The sequence below is a fragment of the Spermophilus citellus genome (assembly GCF_964194105.1).
Source record: "Spermophilus citellus genome assembly, chromosome: 4".
Lineage (NCBI taxonomy): Eukaryota > Metazoa > Chordata > Mammalia > Rodentia > Sciuridae > Spermophilus > Spermophilus citellus.
Window position 1 is genome coordinate 225,813,019 of NC_138185.1, and position 18,389 is coordinate 225,831,407.

The 18,389-nt window shown below is 41.7% G+C and overlaps 1 protein-coding gene across 14 annotated transcripts in view; it reads left to right on the forward strand.

Annotated features, from left to right (window-relative positions):
* MARK3 (microtubule affinity regulating kinase 3) overlaps positions 1–18,389 on the forward strand; it is a 109,782-nt gene that overhangs the window by 90,520 nt on the left and 873 nt on the right. For 9 of the 14 annotated variants that reach the window (XM_081289648.1, XM_081289650.1, XM_081289647.1 and 6 more), the window contains 4 exons: positions 714–817; positions 9,638–9,895; positions 15,428–15,454; positions 16,748–16,792. In XM_081289648.1, the coding sequence (XP_081145774.1) occupies positions 714–817; positions 9,638–9,895; positions 15,428–15,454; positions 16,748–16,792 (434 nt within the window). Of the gene's footprint in view, positions 1–713; positions 818–9,637; positions 9,896–15,427; positions 15,455–15,978; positions 16,661–16,747; positions 16,793–18,389 lie in introns of those variants that run through there. The other 5 variants (XM_081289653.1, XM_081289659.1, XM_081289656.1 and 2 more) reach the window with 3 other exon arrangements.

Sequence of the window (18,389 nt, forward strand, 5' to 3'; positions counted from 1 at the left end):
CTGGCATCAAATTGGTGACACTTAAGCACTGTGCCACATCCCCAGTCTTTTTTTTTTTTTTTTTTTTTTTTTTTTTTTTTTTTTTTTTTTTTTTTTTTTTGAGACAGGGTCTCACTAAGTTGCAAAATTGCTAAAGCTGGCCTCAAATTTGATCCTTCTGCCTCAGCCTCCTGGGTTGCTGAAATTACTGGTGTGCACCACTGCACCCATAACTTTATCCACTTGCTAAAATCTGCCTTATTTATTTATTTATTTATTTATTTATTTATTTATTTTAAGTTCTTCATGTTTTTGGTGCCCTGTCTATGAATCTGTTATCAAATCTAATATCATGCAGATGTTTTATGTCAAGAGTTTTTTACTTTATAATTATATATATATATATAATTTTTTATTTTGAAAGTATTTGCTTTTAAAAAATAGTGGGTCACCCTATTGTCCTGATTTTAAGTAATCTGTGGATGATTATTTTATTTGTTATTAATAGACCAGCTTTTCAAAGTCACTCTGTCATAGCTACTTTTCACTGGGTCTGCCAGATGAGAGTTATACAAGTTGACGTCTCCTTTTTTTTTGTCTTTTGGCCATTGCTATTGATAATTTAGCATGTTTTTAAAGACTGAGTATTTGTGCTTACATAGATGTGTTCTTTTTTTCCTTATTGGTCTGTACTTAACCTAATAGTTTAACAGAGAAACGCCCTTTTCTTACAGAGTAGCACAGCATCTGGAGGGATGACACGGCGGAATACTTATGTTTGCAGTGAGAGAACCACAGCGGACAGGCATTCAGTCATCCAGAATGGCAAGGAGAACAGGTATGGCAGTGACCTGTTGGCACAAAAATTTCTTTTTCTAAGAGAAATGGAAGTATGTTGTTTATTTCTCAGGTTTTATAATCAAAATTCAAATAATAGTAAGTATTCTTGGAAGGTAAGTAAATTTGATTGCAAGATGCTAGGTTTCCAAATTCTTACTGTCCCAAGTATACCCTCCTGGCTGGCAGGGCCTGATGAGAAGAGGACTAGGTTAGTCCATGAGATAGAGCGTGGCTGGCTGTTGGCTTGTTGCAGAACAGTGAATGGGGTGAGGGAGGTCAGATTTTGTACATGTCAGTTACTTAAGCAGGGTTGAAAGTGGGAGGCTGGGGGCCTGAAGCAGGGAGTACGAGGTAGGGCAGTGAGTATTCAAGAAAGGGTACCAGTGCCACAAAGACACCAATGGCCATGGTAGCAGCAGAGTCCCTCCCTCAGACATATTGGAGCATCCAGAAGAAAGGGAGTCTTATATTCTGAATGGTTTAAAAGACAGTAAGGCAGAAGAGGAGCATCAGACAACTGCAAACAACTGTCTTGGGTTATGAAATAAAATAAGTAAACAGAAAAGTAGGATTAAGTAGGTCCAGAGACCATGAGGTAGGACTAGTTTAGGGAGAGAGAAAAAAAAGAAACTTGAGTTGATAGAGTGTAATTAAATGTATGTTCTATATAGAATAGTTTTCCTAGACTGGTATGGATTTTCCTTCTTTATTTTTGGAAAAGTAGTGTATCATCCAAATTCCAAGTGAAAAGATAAAAGTGAGTTCTGGAATGAAGATCCATGAAATAAGTTCACATCTTTTGTTGTCTCTTGGCCTCCCAGGGACATGAACATCATCTGGTCATATCTAACATCAAAGTTTTTTTTTTTTTTTCCTTCTGACACTAACTCTCTAAAATGGCACTGATGGTTTCTGTTTCTATTAGTCAGATGACATGTGACCCATAACTTCTGTGACCCCTGAGAAAGACCCTCCCCTGCTTAAACCCTAATTGTCCATCATGTCCCTGTTTCATAGGTAATTTAGGCTTGAACTGATAAGAGGCTGTTTGTTATGTAACATTATTAATCAGTCAATGAATTTTAAGAAATATTTACATTATGGTGTCCTATTTTCTGACTTCTGTGTGTATGTCTTAACATTGTCTTTTTCCTTGTGACAAAAAACTATTTAGGGCTGGGGATGTGGCTCAAGCAGTAACGCGCTTGCCTGGCATTCGCAGGGCGCCAGGTTCGATCCTCAGCACCATATAAAATAAAATAAAGATGTTGTGTCCACTGAAAACTGAAAAATAAATATTAAAAATTATTCTCTCTCTATGGGCTGGGGATGTGGCTCAAGCAGTAGCGCGCTCGCCTGGCATGCGTGCGGCCCGGGTTCGATCCTCAGCACCACATACCAACAAAGATGCTGTGTCCGCCGAGAACTAAAATAAATAAATAAATAAATTCTCTCTCAAAAAAAAAAATTATTCTCTTTCTCTCTCTCCCCCCCTCCCTCTTTCTCTTTAAAAAAAAAAATATATATATATATATATAATATTAAAGAGTCAGGCATGGTGGCATACATCTATAATCCGAGTGATTCCAGAAGCTGAGGTAGGCAAATCTAAGTCAGCCTCAGCCTCAGCAACTTAGCAAAGCCCTAGGTGACTTAATGAGACCCTGTATCAAAATTTTAAAAAATTTAGAAAAGGGCTGGGAATGTGGCATAGTGGTTAAGCAGTCCTGGGTTCAATCCCTACTACCAAAATGGGGGCTGCAGGACTTTCATTGTTTCCACCCTTGTGACTGAGTGTGTGCACATTGCACACACAGGCCAAGTGCACACGTGCCCTTCTCCAGTTCACCTTTTTTAAAATTACTCCATTTATTCATGGAAGTACTTTGAAGACTTCTTTAATTCCTTTGAGTCATTTCCTTTCTGCATCCCCTACAGACACCTTCCTTATTAGGTTGACTGCCCTGTATCACCTGGGCCAGATGAGGTTGACTGTCTCCTGGGCCTTCTTGCTTCTCTCAGCATCAGTCATTGAAATACTTTGCTTTGGAAGATGTTGTCTTCAGCCAAACAGAACCTTAGCACCACACCCTACAAAACAGGGCTTGTAGTTTTCAAAATATCTGTATTTTATTCTTTCTATTTTATAGAGTAATTGAAAAACTGTACAAGTATTGAGTTTGAAGGCTAACTAGTGGTCATGTTTTTCATTTTGTGAAGACATGAATGGGACAATTTTCCCTCCCTTAACATTGATGGTTGAGGCTTCCCTCTGCATCATTGACTCAAAGCTCTCTGCTTTGTCCTGTCCTCTCCCACCTCACATCTTATGACTTCACTACTTGAAAATGCAAGTGAGTTGCAGGATGCCTGGGCCTGTTAACTTCTGGAACAAGCACATTGTTCCACTTTCAACCTTAAATATGTTGGACTCTATTCTGTATGCAGCTGTTCATACAAAATTCCAACATAAGTGATTGGGGCTGACAAAACCAAGGCCTATGCCTGTCTTAACAAGCCCTAACCACCTTCAAAATTCTACTCTGAAAATAGGATGTTATTTCAAAGGCTCACCAAATACAGATTATTTTTCCTTTTGCCACAAGACAGCACAAGTGGGTTTTTATATATATAGTTTTTTTTTCTTTTCTTTTTAAAATCAGCTTTATGTACTGATTCTAGTGCAATCTTTCTTTGATTGTCAGCTTTCCTGTGTGAGAGAAAACATGGAGCTTGTCATTGGTGTCTGCGGGAAGCACAGGTCTTGGCAGGTTCTTGCTTTGGCACAAGCTCCTGTGCGTGGTTTTCTGTGTGGGACTAATGTTGGAGCCAGGCATGCTGATGGCCAGCCTGCTTTCTGCTGTGTTGCTCCTGACCTCTAAGCAAAACACTAACACTAACACATGGTGCTCAATAAATCTTAGCTCTTGTTATGAATCATAAATTGCTCAGAAAGAATGTGAAGACTTTTCCTGGTTTCCATAGACTATGCCTAACCTTGCAAGTTAATCATGCTGCTGAGCAACCTACCCTGGCACTCTGCTCATCAGCCCCCGTGCTACATAAGACTGCAAAAGGATGTTCTCATTTAAGGAAGTAATATTGTACCCTTAAGGTAAAACACAACAGAGTCCTAAAAGAAGTTTGGGAACTAGGTATCATTGGTTAAAATTTTTCATTGTAAAGTGATTTTACTATTTTATCTGCTTGGTTAGCATTGGGGCACAGGGAAAAGGACTAATGACAGTGAATACATGTGCCTTTTATACAGGAATAGTTTTAATTCTGCTTTTGCCTGACCCGAGTATGCTTTTAGTGAGCACATGTCACATCAAAATGTTCTGATGTGGGAGAGGAGTCTGAATAGCAAACAATTCAAAGTGCCTGTCCCTTAGCAGCTGTAAGTGGATTAGAGTTTCAAAAAGAAGAAATTATCAGTCACAAATACAAAACAGTTGGGAAGGCTCATAGGAACTTGGCTTCATGCAACTTAAAAACCAATTCCTCTTTGGACCCATTATCTATTAAAGCAAATGCAATATACTATTTTGCAGTTGAGGATTATTATGGGCTAAACTATGAAACGTAACATCATTTTCGGTACTCTTCGTAAGGGAAATATTGTTTAAACTCTCACAACAACCAACTTAATGAGCTTGTAGAATATATATTAGCCCATTATTGTATAGGGTGTATACATTGAAGATAGTGTTTTGTGAGTTTGGTTGTACGAGCTTGAAATGCAACAAAAATTTACCGTTTCCAAAGCAGAATGCTAAGCCTGCTTCAGAAGTCAGCAATACATATCCTGTTTCATTGCTTGCTTTGTGGAATTCATGGTGTAACATGAATTAAATTTCTAAATAAAAATATTATTGGAGCTGGGTATAGTAGCACACACCTGTGATCCTAGCTACTCAGAGATTGAAGTAGGAGGATCACAAGTAAGTTACACTTCCATTTTAGAAAGTCCTCTCCCTTCAGGGAGGATCAGGTCTCTGCTGCAAGGCACCTGTGCATCTACTCTCACTCTTACATGCCCTCTAGGTTTTGCCGACACCTCAGCCAGACATCTGTAGTATGCTTCCTGGGCCAGACACTGCCTGAAAGGGCTACCCTTTTCCAGAAACTTTGAGCTGTTTATATTCTCCAGGGGAAATGCCAGACAACTCCTGCCTCTCCTTTCCTGCTTTCCTCAGTGCAGTCATTGATCCTAGTTCCCAGTTTGGCAAAAAATGTTAGCAGCTGGCTAGGGCACCCAAATGTATTGACTGACCACTGACCTGCTTGGAACAGATCAGAGAACAAGAGACAATGATGCTCATCTGTGACTTCTTAGAAAAACAGAGAGAGAGAGAGAGAGAGTATGTGTGTGTGTGTGTCTGTGTATGCCTACAAATCATGTATAGGTAACAGCCAATCATTTTGTCAAATACTTAAACCAAGTTTAGAGGCTCCTTTGTGTGTGACAGTCCAAACTGGGTTAATAAAGACAAAAAAGTTCATATAGTGGTTCATGTATCCTTAAAAGTTCTGGGTAGAACTGGGGTTGTAAGTCAGTGGTGGAGCACTTGCCTAGCATGTGTGAGGCACTAGGTTTTATCCTTAGCACTACATAAAAATAAATAAATAAAACTAAGATATTGTGTCCATCTACAACTAAAAATATTTATAATTTAAAAAAAAAATTAAGTTCTGGGTGCTGCGCGCCTATGATCCCAGCAGTCCAAAAGGCTAAGGCAGGAGGATCACAAGTTAAAAGCCAGCCTCAGCAATTTAGCGAGCACCTAAGCAAAATAAAATATAAATAGGGCTGGGGATGTGGCTCAGTGGTTATAAACACCTCTGGGTTCAATCCCTGGTACCAAAAAAAAAAAAAAAAAAAAGTTTAGGAAAATGATTGGAACATCCAAGCATTATGTTAATGAGCCAGACTCAGAAATGAAAGATTTTGTTTTCTCTCATATGTGGAAGGGGTTCTTATGAAATTAGAAGGAAGACCAAGGGAATTGGGGGTAATGGGGGAATGAAATTATTTAAATTATTGTTGTGTGCATGTATGAATATGTCACAGTGAATCCCACTATTAGATATATATAATTATAATGTACCCCAAAAAATAATCAAAAAAATGTTCTCGGCTAGTCAGGTCCAGCTCCTAGTTGTGCCTCCTGTAGCAGTTCCATGATGGGGCTTGCTGCAGACCTGGCATCGCCCCCACACAGCTCTACTCAGACAGGAGCCCTGAGTTTGTCTCCTTCAGCTGTGTAGGTCTGCCTCTATGGGCCAAGGTAGCTGGGAGGACTGGGTGGGATCAGTATCACCTGCAACCCAGGCACCTAGAGTTGCTTCCCCCAGAACAAACTGTAAGTACTGTCACCACAGGAGGAGAAGAGATGTTGAATGGAAAAAAAGCAAAACAGAATAGGTTCTTCTATTTATAATGCATTTGTTTTCATTTCTTTCTTAGCTAACTGAGCCTCTCTCCCAAGGCACAGAGAAAAATTCTCAAGCAAAACACAGGGACAAGCAGCTCTTCTGAGCCATTCATCTCAAAGACCTCTGTCTCCCTCCTGTTGGGACCATCACAATTCCAGTGGCTAATGGGCCAACCTGTTAGGGGGAGATTTGCTGCAGTTAGGGCTTTCTGATGCACTCGAGACAGTGATGAAATGCACCTGCAGGCGCTTCTTCCAGGAAAGGAATCACCACAGTACAGGTGCAAGCCTGAGCTAACGATGAAGGAGAAATAGTTCAGCTCATATGGGGAGTGTCAGGTTTATCTTCAAGAGGAGACCACCTCTGGCTGAACTTTGAAGCAGGAATAGAAAGATGGCAGCTCACCAGACAGAGAATGAAAGTTCTGATGACCTGGAAGTCCAGTTCTAGGAGGTGGAACTTGGAGAGATGGCAGGGGCTAGAGCATTGCCTGACAGGGCCATGACAGCTCTGCCAAGTGAGGATCTGAACTTCCTGAAGACCCCTGAGAAAGGTCATGAGCAAATAAACTGCAAGGTTGGGTTTATGTTTTAGGAAGGTCTCAGCTCTGGTAGCTAAACTGGAGATTTGGGGACAAAGGCATGGAGACCAGAGGGGAGTGGGAGGGGGCAGCCCCACATTAACCACAGAAGTAGATGCGGAGAGGAGGACCCCCTGAATCCTCCATGTCAACACCAGCAAGATACCACAGTGGCTAGGATACGGGGGCAGAAGGGGAGCACCATCAGGTGCTAGGGCTCAGACATGGGAAGGGTGCCAGGAGGAATACACTAAGAATAGTGTCAGAATCCCAATCCTGCCATTCTTAAGGAAAGAAACTGTGTCCCTTTGGAACCCTAGGACACGGGGGCAGAGCTGAAATTGAGGAATTGTGTGATCCTTGTGTCGCTCCCATGGGTAGTTATGTCTAGAGCCATCTATGCCAGTAGAAACTGCTGGCTACCAGCCACTCTTTCACTCTTCCTGCAAATGGTTAATTTGCTCTGATCAAGATGGTAAAAACCATCTTGAAAAATGAGGCTCTGGCTGGCATGGTGGCATACACATATAATCCCAGTGCTTTGGAAGGCTGAGACAGGAGGATGCAAGTTTAAGACCAGCCTCAGCACCTTAGCAAGCCCTAGGCAACTTAGCGAGACCTTGTCTCAAAAATAAAAAGGGGATAGGGATGTGGCTTAGTGGCTAAGTGCCCCTGGACTGTTGACTTATTAGGAATGTCAACTATTTATTTATTTATTCATTCATTCATTCTAATTAGGCATAATAGCAGAAAGCATTTTGATTCATTGTACACAATTGCAACACAACTTTTCGTTTCTCTGGTTGTACATGATATAGTGTCACACCATATGTGCATTCACACATGTACCTAGAGTAATGAAGTCCATCTCATTCCACCATCTTTCCTGCATCCATACCCCCACCCTTTTCTTCCCTCCCCTTTGCCCAATCACAGTTCCTTCATTTTTTCAACTATTCCTTATAAAGGAGGGTCTAAGCTGTTGTTCATAATGCAATAGAATATTTTGATATATAACAGCTGCTCCCTATACCCATGACTTCATTCGTCCATTGAAAATATGTCATTGTAGCTGGGCACAGTGGCTCATGCCTATGATCCCAGTGGCCTGGGAGGCTGAGACAGGAGGATTGTGAGTTCAAAGCCAACCTCAGCAACTTAGCAAGGCCCTAAGCAACTCAACAAGACCCTATCTCTAAATAAAATATGAAAAAGGACTGGGGGGTATGACTCAGTGGTCAGTCACCCCTGTGTTCAATCCCCAGTACCAAAAAATATCATTGTAGCCGGACATGGTGGCACATACCTATAATCCCAGTGACTTGGGTGGTCAAGGCAGGAGGATTGCAAGTTCAGGGCCAGCCAGGTCTTTCACTGAGATTCTGTCTGATCTCAATGGTAGAGCACTTCTGGTTTCAACCCCTAGGACTGCAGTAAATAAATGGTCATTACAGTGGGCTGGGGTTGTAGCTCAGTGGTAGAGCGCTTGCACTTGGGAGGCACTGAGTTCAATCCTCGGCACCACGTAAAAATAAAAATAAAGGTATTATGTCCATCTACCACTAAATATATACTTTTTTTTCTTTTTTTTTTACTAAAAATATTTTTTTAAAAAAATAGTCATTACATTTGGGAACTAGGTTGAGAGCATGGTATTCTTATCACTTATTCACTTTACCATCTGGATTTGTATTGAAACATCTCTCTTTTTGAGTAGACATTATTTTATGCAAATCTAAAAGACACCATTCCTCTCACATGAATATCCAGAGCTCTTATTTTCTCTAAGGTAATAAACTTTTAAAATTACTGTTTGAAAAAAAGCAGCTAACAGGTCAGCAATCGCCCCAGAATCTCCAGAACGTGTCTGGAAGGGGCCTGGGGAGGGCGGCGTGTGCTTAGCAGGCTGCTCCGTGGCCACTGCTTCAGCACGCTGTTGTTTCTGCCTCTGCCTGACCCACCCCCCAGCCTGACGGAAGTGTTCGCTTATGCAGCTAGCCCTGCCTCAGTCTGTGCCACATCTTCTACCTGTCAGCTGAGACATCAGAAGTCGATGTCCATGTCAGCCTCTGGGCATCCCAAGATGATGTTACCTTCAATAGACAGTGAAGGAGATAACTTCAAGGCTACGTAAGAAAACTCACATTCCTCGTGAAACCAGTGTCACCCGCTGCTGCTTAATTCTGTGCCGTGGATTCTATAGTTAAGATTTTGTTGCAGTTGTCCACAAGATGTCCTCCTCTGTCTGGTTTTAGTTAAGCGCATCCTGTTCATGGTGTCCTTGGTCATCTGTGTGTGTCTGCGTATTACAGAGGGTGTGAGACATTCCCTCTCCTCCCCAAGTTGCTTTCAGCATGTGGAACTTTATGCCATTTGTGTGCTTCCAAACTTTTTAGTTGCCTGTTCTTCAGTTCTTCAGGACCTGCAGTCCTTCCTTTCATTTTGGCACGGTTCTCTGTGTGTGAGCAATTTGAGAGGGAAGTGAAGGGGGAGAAGAGTGTGAGTTCTGTCCTGGAATTCCCCTGCTTTAATTTTGTTCTTGAAAAATGTGTTCAAACTTTTCCCTTAATCTCTTTGAGGCCTTGTCCATTCTGTCCTGTTCCTTTGGTACCCTTTCCCACTGAACTTACCTTTTGCTTCTAAGTTCTATAAAATTCCCCTTGGATCTGGATACATTATACCTGATTTTCTCTACTGATTTCTCTATACCTGACTTTCTCCGCATAGTGATTATAAATTTTCATGTGCCATGATTTTGTGAACAAAGATGTCAGAGTCTCTTCTTTTCTGGTCTCCTAGCACCATTCCTGATCAGAGAACTCCGGTTGCTTCAACCCATAGTATTAGCAGTGCCACCACCCCGGACCGAATCCGCTTCCCAAGAGGCACTGCCATTCGTAGCACTTTCCATGGCCAGCCCCGGGAACGGCGAACTGCAACATACAACGGCCCTCCTGCCTCACCCAGCCTGTCCCACGAAGCCACACCACTGTCTCAGACTCGAAGCAGAGGCTCCACTAATCTTTTTAGTAAATTAACTTCAAAACTCACAAGAAGGTAAGTGCCAGGTGGTGCTGGGGGTGTTCAAGCAAACAGAGCAAAAGAGGAATGTGTTTTCTATGTGGCGAGCTGGTGCTGGTGGTTTTGTTTCATATGTCTTAACTTTGTCCTTTAAAACCTTTAAAAGAGAAAGTATAGAGCTCCAAGCTTTTAGGTTTTCATAGCCCTACAAGTTGCCTGGCACTTGGAAGGTTTTTGTTATTGTTCTTTTTTTTTTTTTTTTTTAAGAGAGGAGAGAGAGAGAGAGAGAGAGAGAGAGAGAATTTTTTAAAATATTTATCTATTTTTAGTTCTCGGCGGACACAACATCTTTGTTGGTATGTGGTGCTGAGGATCGAACCCGGGCCACACGCATGCCAGACGAGCGTGCTACTGCTTGAGCCACATCCCCAGCCCTGTTATTGTTCTTTAATTATTATTCTTTCTGATTACTTATCTGTCCATGTGGCATGTTCAGGGCAGGTGGGCAAGCTGTTGGCACTCCCTAGCAGTCACCAGGACAGAAGACAGATCCATTGTGATCATCCCAAGACACAGAGAATCGAGACATTTTATCTTCTCTGACTTCATCATCATTGAGTAATGAGCACTAAGTTTTTCAGAGGCTAAATCAGGAAATTGTTCTCTCTCTTGGTCTCAGGAAGTTAACATTGAAAGCAAGATAACTTTCTTTCTTTCTTTCTTTTTTTTTTTTTTTTTTTTTTTTTGAGAGAGAGAGAATTTTTTAATATTTATTGTTTAGTTTTCGGCGAATACAACATCTTTATTTTATTTGTATGTGGTGCTGAGGATCGAACCCAGCGCTGCGCACATGCCAGGCAAGACGCTACCGCTTCAGCCACATCCCCAGCCCAAGATAACTTTTTTTTTTTTTTAGAGAATTTTTAATATTTATTTTTTAGTTCTTGGCGGACACAACATCTTTGTTGGTATGTGGTGCTGAGGATTGAACCCGGGCCACACGCATGCCAGGCGAGCACGCTACCGCTTGAGCCATATCCCCAGCCCCAAGATAACTTTCTTAAATGTGGTAGTTTTCTAGATAAAATCCCAGCTTATTCTCAATAATATCTAATTGCGTATTCAATGCTTATGTGTTCAGTAGGCCTTGAGCTTGGGAAACTAAGGTCTCTAGAGGTGGTTTTACTTCTAATCTAGTGTAGAATATGCAGAAAACATAATGACATTGGCTGATACAAGAGAAAAAGAAAGGCTGCTGCTTGCACCACAAGCAGGCAGTGAAATGCACCATTAGGCAGCAGTGTACCCTGAAACCCAAGTTGAAGTCCCCTGAGGAAATTCTTTGAAGTCAGCCTCTCTGATCAGTGTGACCAGGGTCTCTTGCAAGTGTTCCCGTGCAGACACTCTTGCTTACCACCTGTGTCCTAGGGAGCAACAACAGGATCTTCTCAGGGGCCTAAGTGGTCAGAGCCCTTCCTCCTCTGGTCCCTTAGCTCCCTGCACAGTTTCATACCATCTCCATTATTTACACTTGAGCCAGATGTCACTTTTCAGTCTCCTTAATCCCTCCAGTCATTTTATTTCATCTGAGATCAGTCACCTAGAACTTCAGTGAGTTGTGCTCAACAGTCAAGTCTGTCTGTTGTCAGGACTTCAGTCACTTGATGAGGGAGGACTTCCAAGCCTGCTGGCTCTAACTACAAGTCAAATGAGCTGGAGGCTTTAGTTGACCCTCTCACTCTTCTCACAGCCCCTTTACTAAGACACCCTGTTCCATAGTAGGCAGAAGAGAATGGTTGAAAGGGTACACTTCAGTAACCAACTAGGGAGTTCAGTCCAAGCACAGTCAGGAGGCTCCAGGATAGCTTCTTTCTTCCTTCTGGGGTCACCCTAAAAGGACCAGCCTGTCCCAGACCTGTGTGTCCCCCAGCTCCTTCCTCAGGACTAGGCTGAAATGTAATCTGCCTCTAAACTTGAGTGACACAAGATGGAGGAGATACTATAATTTTCTGGCAGTTTACCTCCCCATCACTGCATAATATGAGCAGGTGTTGTCTCCTCTGGGCCAAAGGAATATATAGCAGTAAAGTCTGTCAAAATTCAGAAAAGGTGCCCATACACTTTGTTCTGTAATAGACTTTTTTTTTTTTTTTTTGTACTGGAACTGAACCCAGGACTTCATGCTCTACCTCTACCACTGAGCTACCTTTATGCCCTTTTTATTTTTGAGACCAGGTTGATCTCAAACTTGTGATTCTCCTGCCTTGGCTTCCAGAGTCACTGAGAATCCAGATGTGCGCTACCACACCTGGTTTTTATAATGGGCTTTCTATATTGATTGATACTGAGGATTTAACTCACAATAATTTACCATTGAGCTACATCTCCAGTCCTTTTCGGTTTTTACTTTGAGGCACAGTCTTGGTAAATTGCTGAGGCTGTCCTCGTACTTGCGTCCTCCTGTCTCAGCCTCCCAAGCTGCTGGAATTACAGGCGTGCACCTTTTGTCTGTGTGTGTGGTGCTAGAGATTGTCCATATATGGCAAGCACTCTACGAACTGAGCTATATCCCTAGCCCAGGCGTGCACCATTGTGTCTGATTGTAATGGGCTTTTTAAATAAGACCTTGCACACTATTAGAACCCTTAAATTTATTTTGTAGTTACCTTAAGACTATCATTGGTTAATGAACTACCATTATTTGAATGCCTACTGTGAGCTCAGATGGATATGTAAATATACTCATTTTATCCAGAGATGTGTGTGTAGTGTGCACAGATTTTTTATGTATGAGTATTTTCTCTATAAAATAATACATACACATATCTGTGTATACAAAGAGTATATCTATTTGTGTAATATAGTACCCACCCTCATATTTTCTATTCACATTCCACCCTTTGGGGTAGATTTTTTTTTTTTTTTTTTTTTTTTTTTGGTATCAGGGATTGAACTCAGGGGCACTTGACCACTGAGTCACATCCCCACCCCTGTTTTGTATTTTATTGGGAGACAGGGTCTCACTGAGTTGCTTAGTGCCTCACCATTGCTGAAGCTGGCTTTGAACTCACAATTCTGCCTCAGCCTTCCAAGTTGCTGTGATTACAGGTGTGCGCCATCGCACACGGTGATATTCCCAATTTTGTAGAAGAAATTGAAGCCAAGGTTAAGGCGGAGCACATATTCTATAGCAAAAACACAGCTGAACCAGTTCTGTCTGGCTCTGGAGCAGAGCTTGCTGCCCTGCCCTGCACTCCCCTGGGAGAATTCAGTAAAAGGCCACTGGGGGCATGAATTCTTGGTGCTTGCTTATTTTCTAATTACATTTATTTCTTTTTCTTTTTCTTTTTCTTTCTTTTTTAGTTGTAGTTGGACCCAATACCTTTTATTTTTATTTATTTATTTTTATTTGGTGCTGAGGATTGAACCTAGGGCCTCACACGTGCTAGGGAGCACTCTGCCACTGAGCCACAACCTCAGCCCCCTAATTACATTTATTTCATATGATACGGTATTTGAATTGAAATTAAAGATCAAAGTTTCTTATTTTAAAAAAAAAAAAAAAGACAAACTAAGTAGTCTTCTTATTTTAGAATTTCCAGGCTATTTTCACCCCTAAATTTTTGCAGAGAGTTCTTTATCCTAATGTGTGAAAGTTCACAAATTGAGGGCTGTCATCTTCTTTAGTACTATACTTCGGTTACAAACAGCTTGTTCTTAAAAATACTTAAAATCCTTGCCGCTGCTGTTGAAGCTGCTTCTCCTCATGGCAAAAATTGCTAGGATTCAAGTTGCAGTGCCTGGAGAGCTAAAACAGTGGACCCTGGCACCTTAACACACTGGTCAGGTGTGAACAGTGCATGGCTTTGGAGAGTTGGGGACCATTTACAGTGGTCCAGAACAAAATTGTTCCCCCTCAGGGTACAAGGCTCCCCTCTGCCAGCACCTTTCACCTTTCTCGTGGGTCAGAAAAATAATTCGGACTTCCCAGACAGAAGACTTAGATACGAAAATGTATTTTAAAAGCTCTTTTTAATCTTCAATTTTTTCAACTAAAATAATCTTTCAGGTAATGCCACCTTAATAGTTATGTAGTGTTATTTTTAAAATATTTCACATGTGTTTCTTTAAAGTAGACAGCCTACAGTGTGGCACATTTGATGGTGGTTTGCAGTTGTCTATAGTAGTTAAACATTGTTCAATTTTTGTCAGTTAATCTCTGAAGCAATGCCAGCATTAAATCCAAATTATTTTTTTTTTATTTTTTTTTTTAGTTATCAGGGGACACAGCATCTTTATTTGTATGTGGTGCTGAGGATCGAACCCGGGCCGCACGCATGCCAGGCGAGCGCGATACCGCTTGAGCCACATCCCCAGCCCCATTAAATCCAAATTAGAAGGGAAAAAAAATCAAGGGATTTGCCGGGCATGGTGGCTCGGGAGGCTGAGGCAAGAGGATCACAAGTTCAAAGCCAGCCTCACCTCAGCACCACATACAAACAAAGATGTTGTGTCTGCCGAATATTAAAAAAATTCTCATTCTCTCTCTCTCTCTCTCTCTCTCTCTCTCTCTCTCTCTCTCTCTTTAAAAAAAAAAAAAAAAAGCCAGCCTCAGCAAAAGCGGGGCACTTAGTAACTCAGTGAGACCCTGTCTCTAAATAAAATACAAAATAGGACCGGGGATGTGGCTCCATGGTCAGTTCAATCCCTGGTACAAAAAAAAAAAAAAAAAAAAAAATCCAGGGATTTCATTACTTCAGTCTCTAGCAGATACATCTGAGTGCCTCTCTGTCCTGTTGGATCTGAGCTGAGCCTAAGGCAGCTGATCATGTGACTAGGAGAACCTGATCCATAGCTTGAAAAATGTATTGTCAGAATCTATTCAGCATAACCTGAGTATCTCCTTAAATTTCTTTCAGTGACCTTAGTGTGACCCCTTTTAAATACAGTTCTTCCAGTTTATTAGATAAATCCATACTGTTTTATCTTGGTAGTTTATTTTCATTTTGAGATCTAAATCTCTCAGTAGCCTAAAAAGCAATTTATATCATACCACTGTAACAAACTTTCTGTTAAGTCATCTACCTGAAATAATTAATGATGCTCTTGATAGTTAAATCTTTTGTAGTGAGATTTTTGTGTTTATGTATGAGAAAGCAAGATTTTTGTTCATAACGTTCTGAAGAAAATTTAGAAATGTTATTACGAGTATGTTACAAGTGACATATCATTTCTTGAACCTAAGACATTGAATTCTTTCTTAAAAGTTTATCCATCTGAACAACTTTAAGTAAATTTAATTACAGCCAATGTCAATATTCTAAACTTCTTCTTACAAGTAGTTTTTTTTAATATATTTCTAATTAAAAGATAACATACTCCTTTAATTACCTGTAATACTTTTTACTTTTTCAATGAATGTCATTGTCTCATTGATTATTGGCTGGAAGAGGAGCCCTATTTGGGTTTTTGGTTTTTGTTTTCTTTTTTCTCTACAATTGATTAGATTTTCTATATAAATTGTGCGAGTCCTTTCTATTAATTTTTTTTTGGCTTAATTTCTTTTAGAAACATGTCATTCAGGTTTATCAAAAGGTAGGATTTATATATGCACACTTATTTTTCAATCCTCATCCCACCAAATGGCTCCTGCAATTAACATCAGGTTTGGCTTTCTGGCCCTGTTTTTTCCTTAAAAACTAAACTTTCTGCTGAGAACTAAATACTTATTTCCTCAAGGGGAAACTGGAAAGAAATAGATTAACTCTGTCAGACATTTTGAAAGAATTGTGGCACCCCTGCAGCGAAAGGCCTGTGCATGCTCTGCGTTTCCTGTCTTTGGTAGAATTATTTAGCATCCAAATAATTCTGTCTTTATACTAATAACACTTAGCATGCTCCTGTTTGAAGAACGGGATGTTCAGTAACATGAATGTACAATTAATGATTAGCCACAAGCATGCAAAAGGTAAGTGGTAATTGAGTTAGTCATCGTTTTTATTTTACTGAGGATTGGATTGGCGAAAGGCTTTAAAAATGACAGAAATTGGCTAATACTCCAATATAGGAGACAAGCATATAATCCAAACCTACAGCCTCATTACGTTTGACTTTTTCAGATATTAAGATGTGAGCAGCTGCAGAACAGAAGTGTTTTAATATTTTTGGAGAATTGAAGAGTAAACAGTGTTCTATCTAAAGCCACTTCCTACTAGCACTGAAGAAGCACCTCTCACTGTTTTCCCTAGAGCACTGCAATAAGAGGCATTCTGATTTCATTAATGTTTTTGGTGTTGACAATCAAGAGGCCAAAAATACTGCTGCCTTTGGAATCCATACTTATGAGGCAGGAAGTCTGCCTTTAAGGACCACAGTGTGCCTGTGCTTATTCGGAGCAGGAAGGCCAGGCTGCCAGTTTTTGTGTTTACAAAACTGATTGGTCACTGGAAGGCTCTGTGGGAAAAGTGCTTTCTTCCTGCTGGGAATTCCACTCCTTGACTATTTCTCAGTTGATCTTCCTCGTTGTCAAATTTTCCCTTGGACAGAAAATGTTACAATTGAATGCAGAGTTCAACTGATAGCCTTATTTCCTTTCAATTGGAAACCCATTCTTCTGTGGGTGAGGTACAAAAGCCAGAGCCACTCTGGTCCAAGGCATGGAGGTGCCCAGGTGAAGAGGTGGGAGGACAATGTGGCATGCTGCCCAGCCCTGTGCATGCCCGTGTCCTCCCAGAGAAGCACACAGCACTGCTGAAGGCTCACTGGTGACTAGAAAGTACTCAGATGTGTTCACTGCATGATGTGTGTGTTCAGGACAGTGTTGTGCTACTATGTAAGATCTCTCTTCTCTTCCCCACTTCTCTTTGCTTCCACACTCTGTTCGTTGAGGCTTCCAACTGAGTATGAGAGGAACGGGCGATATGAGGGCTCAAGGTGAGGGAAATGATTTCTATCTACTTAAAACTTTTTCTAGTGTTTGCCTCATTTCTGTGGCAAAGGTGACCTTTTCTGAATGCTTTGCAGCCTAATCCTGCTGGTCCTTGGAGAGGACTTGTGAGGTGGGCCTGGTACAGAGCCACACGAGGGCGCTGGCGTGCTGCAGAAGCCTTCCCAGCCCCTTTTGAATTTGCTTGTGTATTGAGTGCATGGCTGTGTTCAGGCCCTGCGCCTAGTGGGGAGTGTGGGGGTGGCCCTGGACTCCTCCCTGGCTCCTCACATGGTTCTCTTCTCAAGGAACAAATATAGAACACTGAGTAGAATTTTCGTTTTTCCAGATATATTTTCCTCTTCTAAGATGATTATAGAAGTCATATTTTGCTTTTTGGTTTTATGTGGCTATCATTACGTGGATATGGAGTCACAGATGGGCCTAGGACTGTCTCTGTAGTTGTAGGTCTCCTCCACTTGGCCTGCTTCACACCAGTCACCACCATGCTATGTCAGGACCTCCTTAACCCCTTTGCTCCTCCTGGTCTTTCCAGGGTGAGCTCTGGTGATAGAATTCCAGGCCCTGAGTGCTGGTGCGGCTATCCTGTTGAAGAGAGTTAGGGTGAGCGCCAGACAGCCTCCCCCGGGCCTGCTGTCCCAGACTGGATCAGATTCTTGCTGTACAAATTCATTGCCTATCCTCAATAGGAAGGGGGTGATGGGACCAGCCTCCTATGCCAAGCAAGATGAGGCCCACCATGGCAACTGCTGAGCAAGGGCCTCGGACTGTCCTGGGGTACCACTGTGCCTGTTGCAGGCAACCTGTGCACTCTGCCCCAGGAACACATCCTGTACTTCCTGCCTCCATACCTTGGGTTTTTCTGCTCAAAACAAAACTCATCCTTGGCTGAATGGTATTTTGTTGAAATCCCATTTAGGGGCTCTTCAGAGGCCCTTTCTTCTTGTCCTGCCTGGTCTCACTGTCTTGCCAGGCTGGACTCCCCTCCTGTGACCCTCCAGCATCTTGCCCTTCCTCTCCTGAGCTGGTGCTGTTTCCTCAATCACAGTCCCAAATTGTGAGAGCTGGAGCTCTTTTTTATGACCTTTCAAATATCTCAACACAGAATTTTAGCTTGTGATCTGAATAATCCACTCACTGGGTAGATCATTCCTGTGTGGCATAGGTTGAGCTGAAATTTTTCATTTTTCCATCTTTTCCACTAATGAGATTGTGACATCTAAGAATTCTTCCTTTTTTCTTCTTTGGGGATAGGAGATGAGATCTCTCTGTATTGCCCAGGCTGGTCTAGAACTCAGAGCTCAGGTGACTCTCCTGCCTCAGGCTTCCAAGTAGCTGGGACTTGCAGGCACATGCCACCAGATGTTGTTTTTGTTTTTAACTATGAAATTGGAAGTTTAGCAAAATGGAGAAAAGGAAAAACATTGGAATGGAAGTGACCATAAGGATGGCCAACCTGGCCGTGCTCTCAGCATCTGGGGCTGTTGACAGGGAAGAGTGATTGTGAGCTGTAGGCATGGAGTCCCCTGGTAATCCTGAGTACCAGTTTCTGCCACAGTCATGGTGAGCAGGACTAGATTAGCA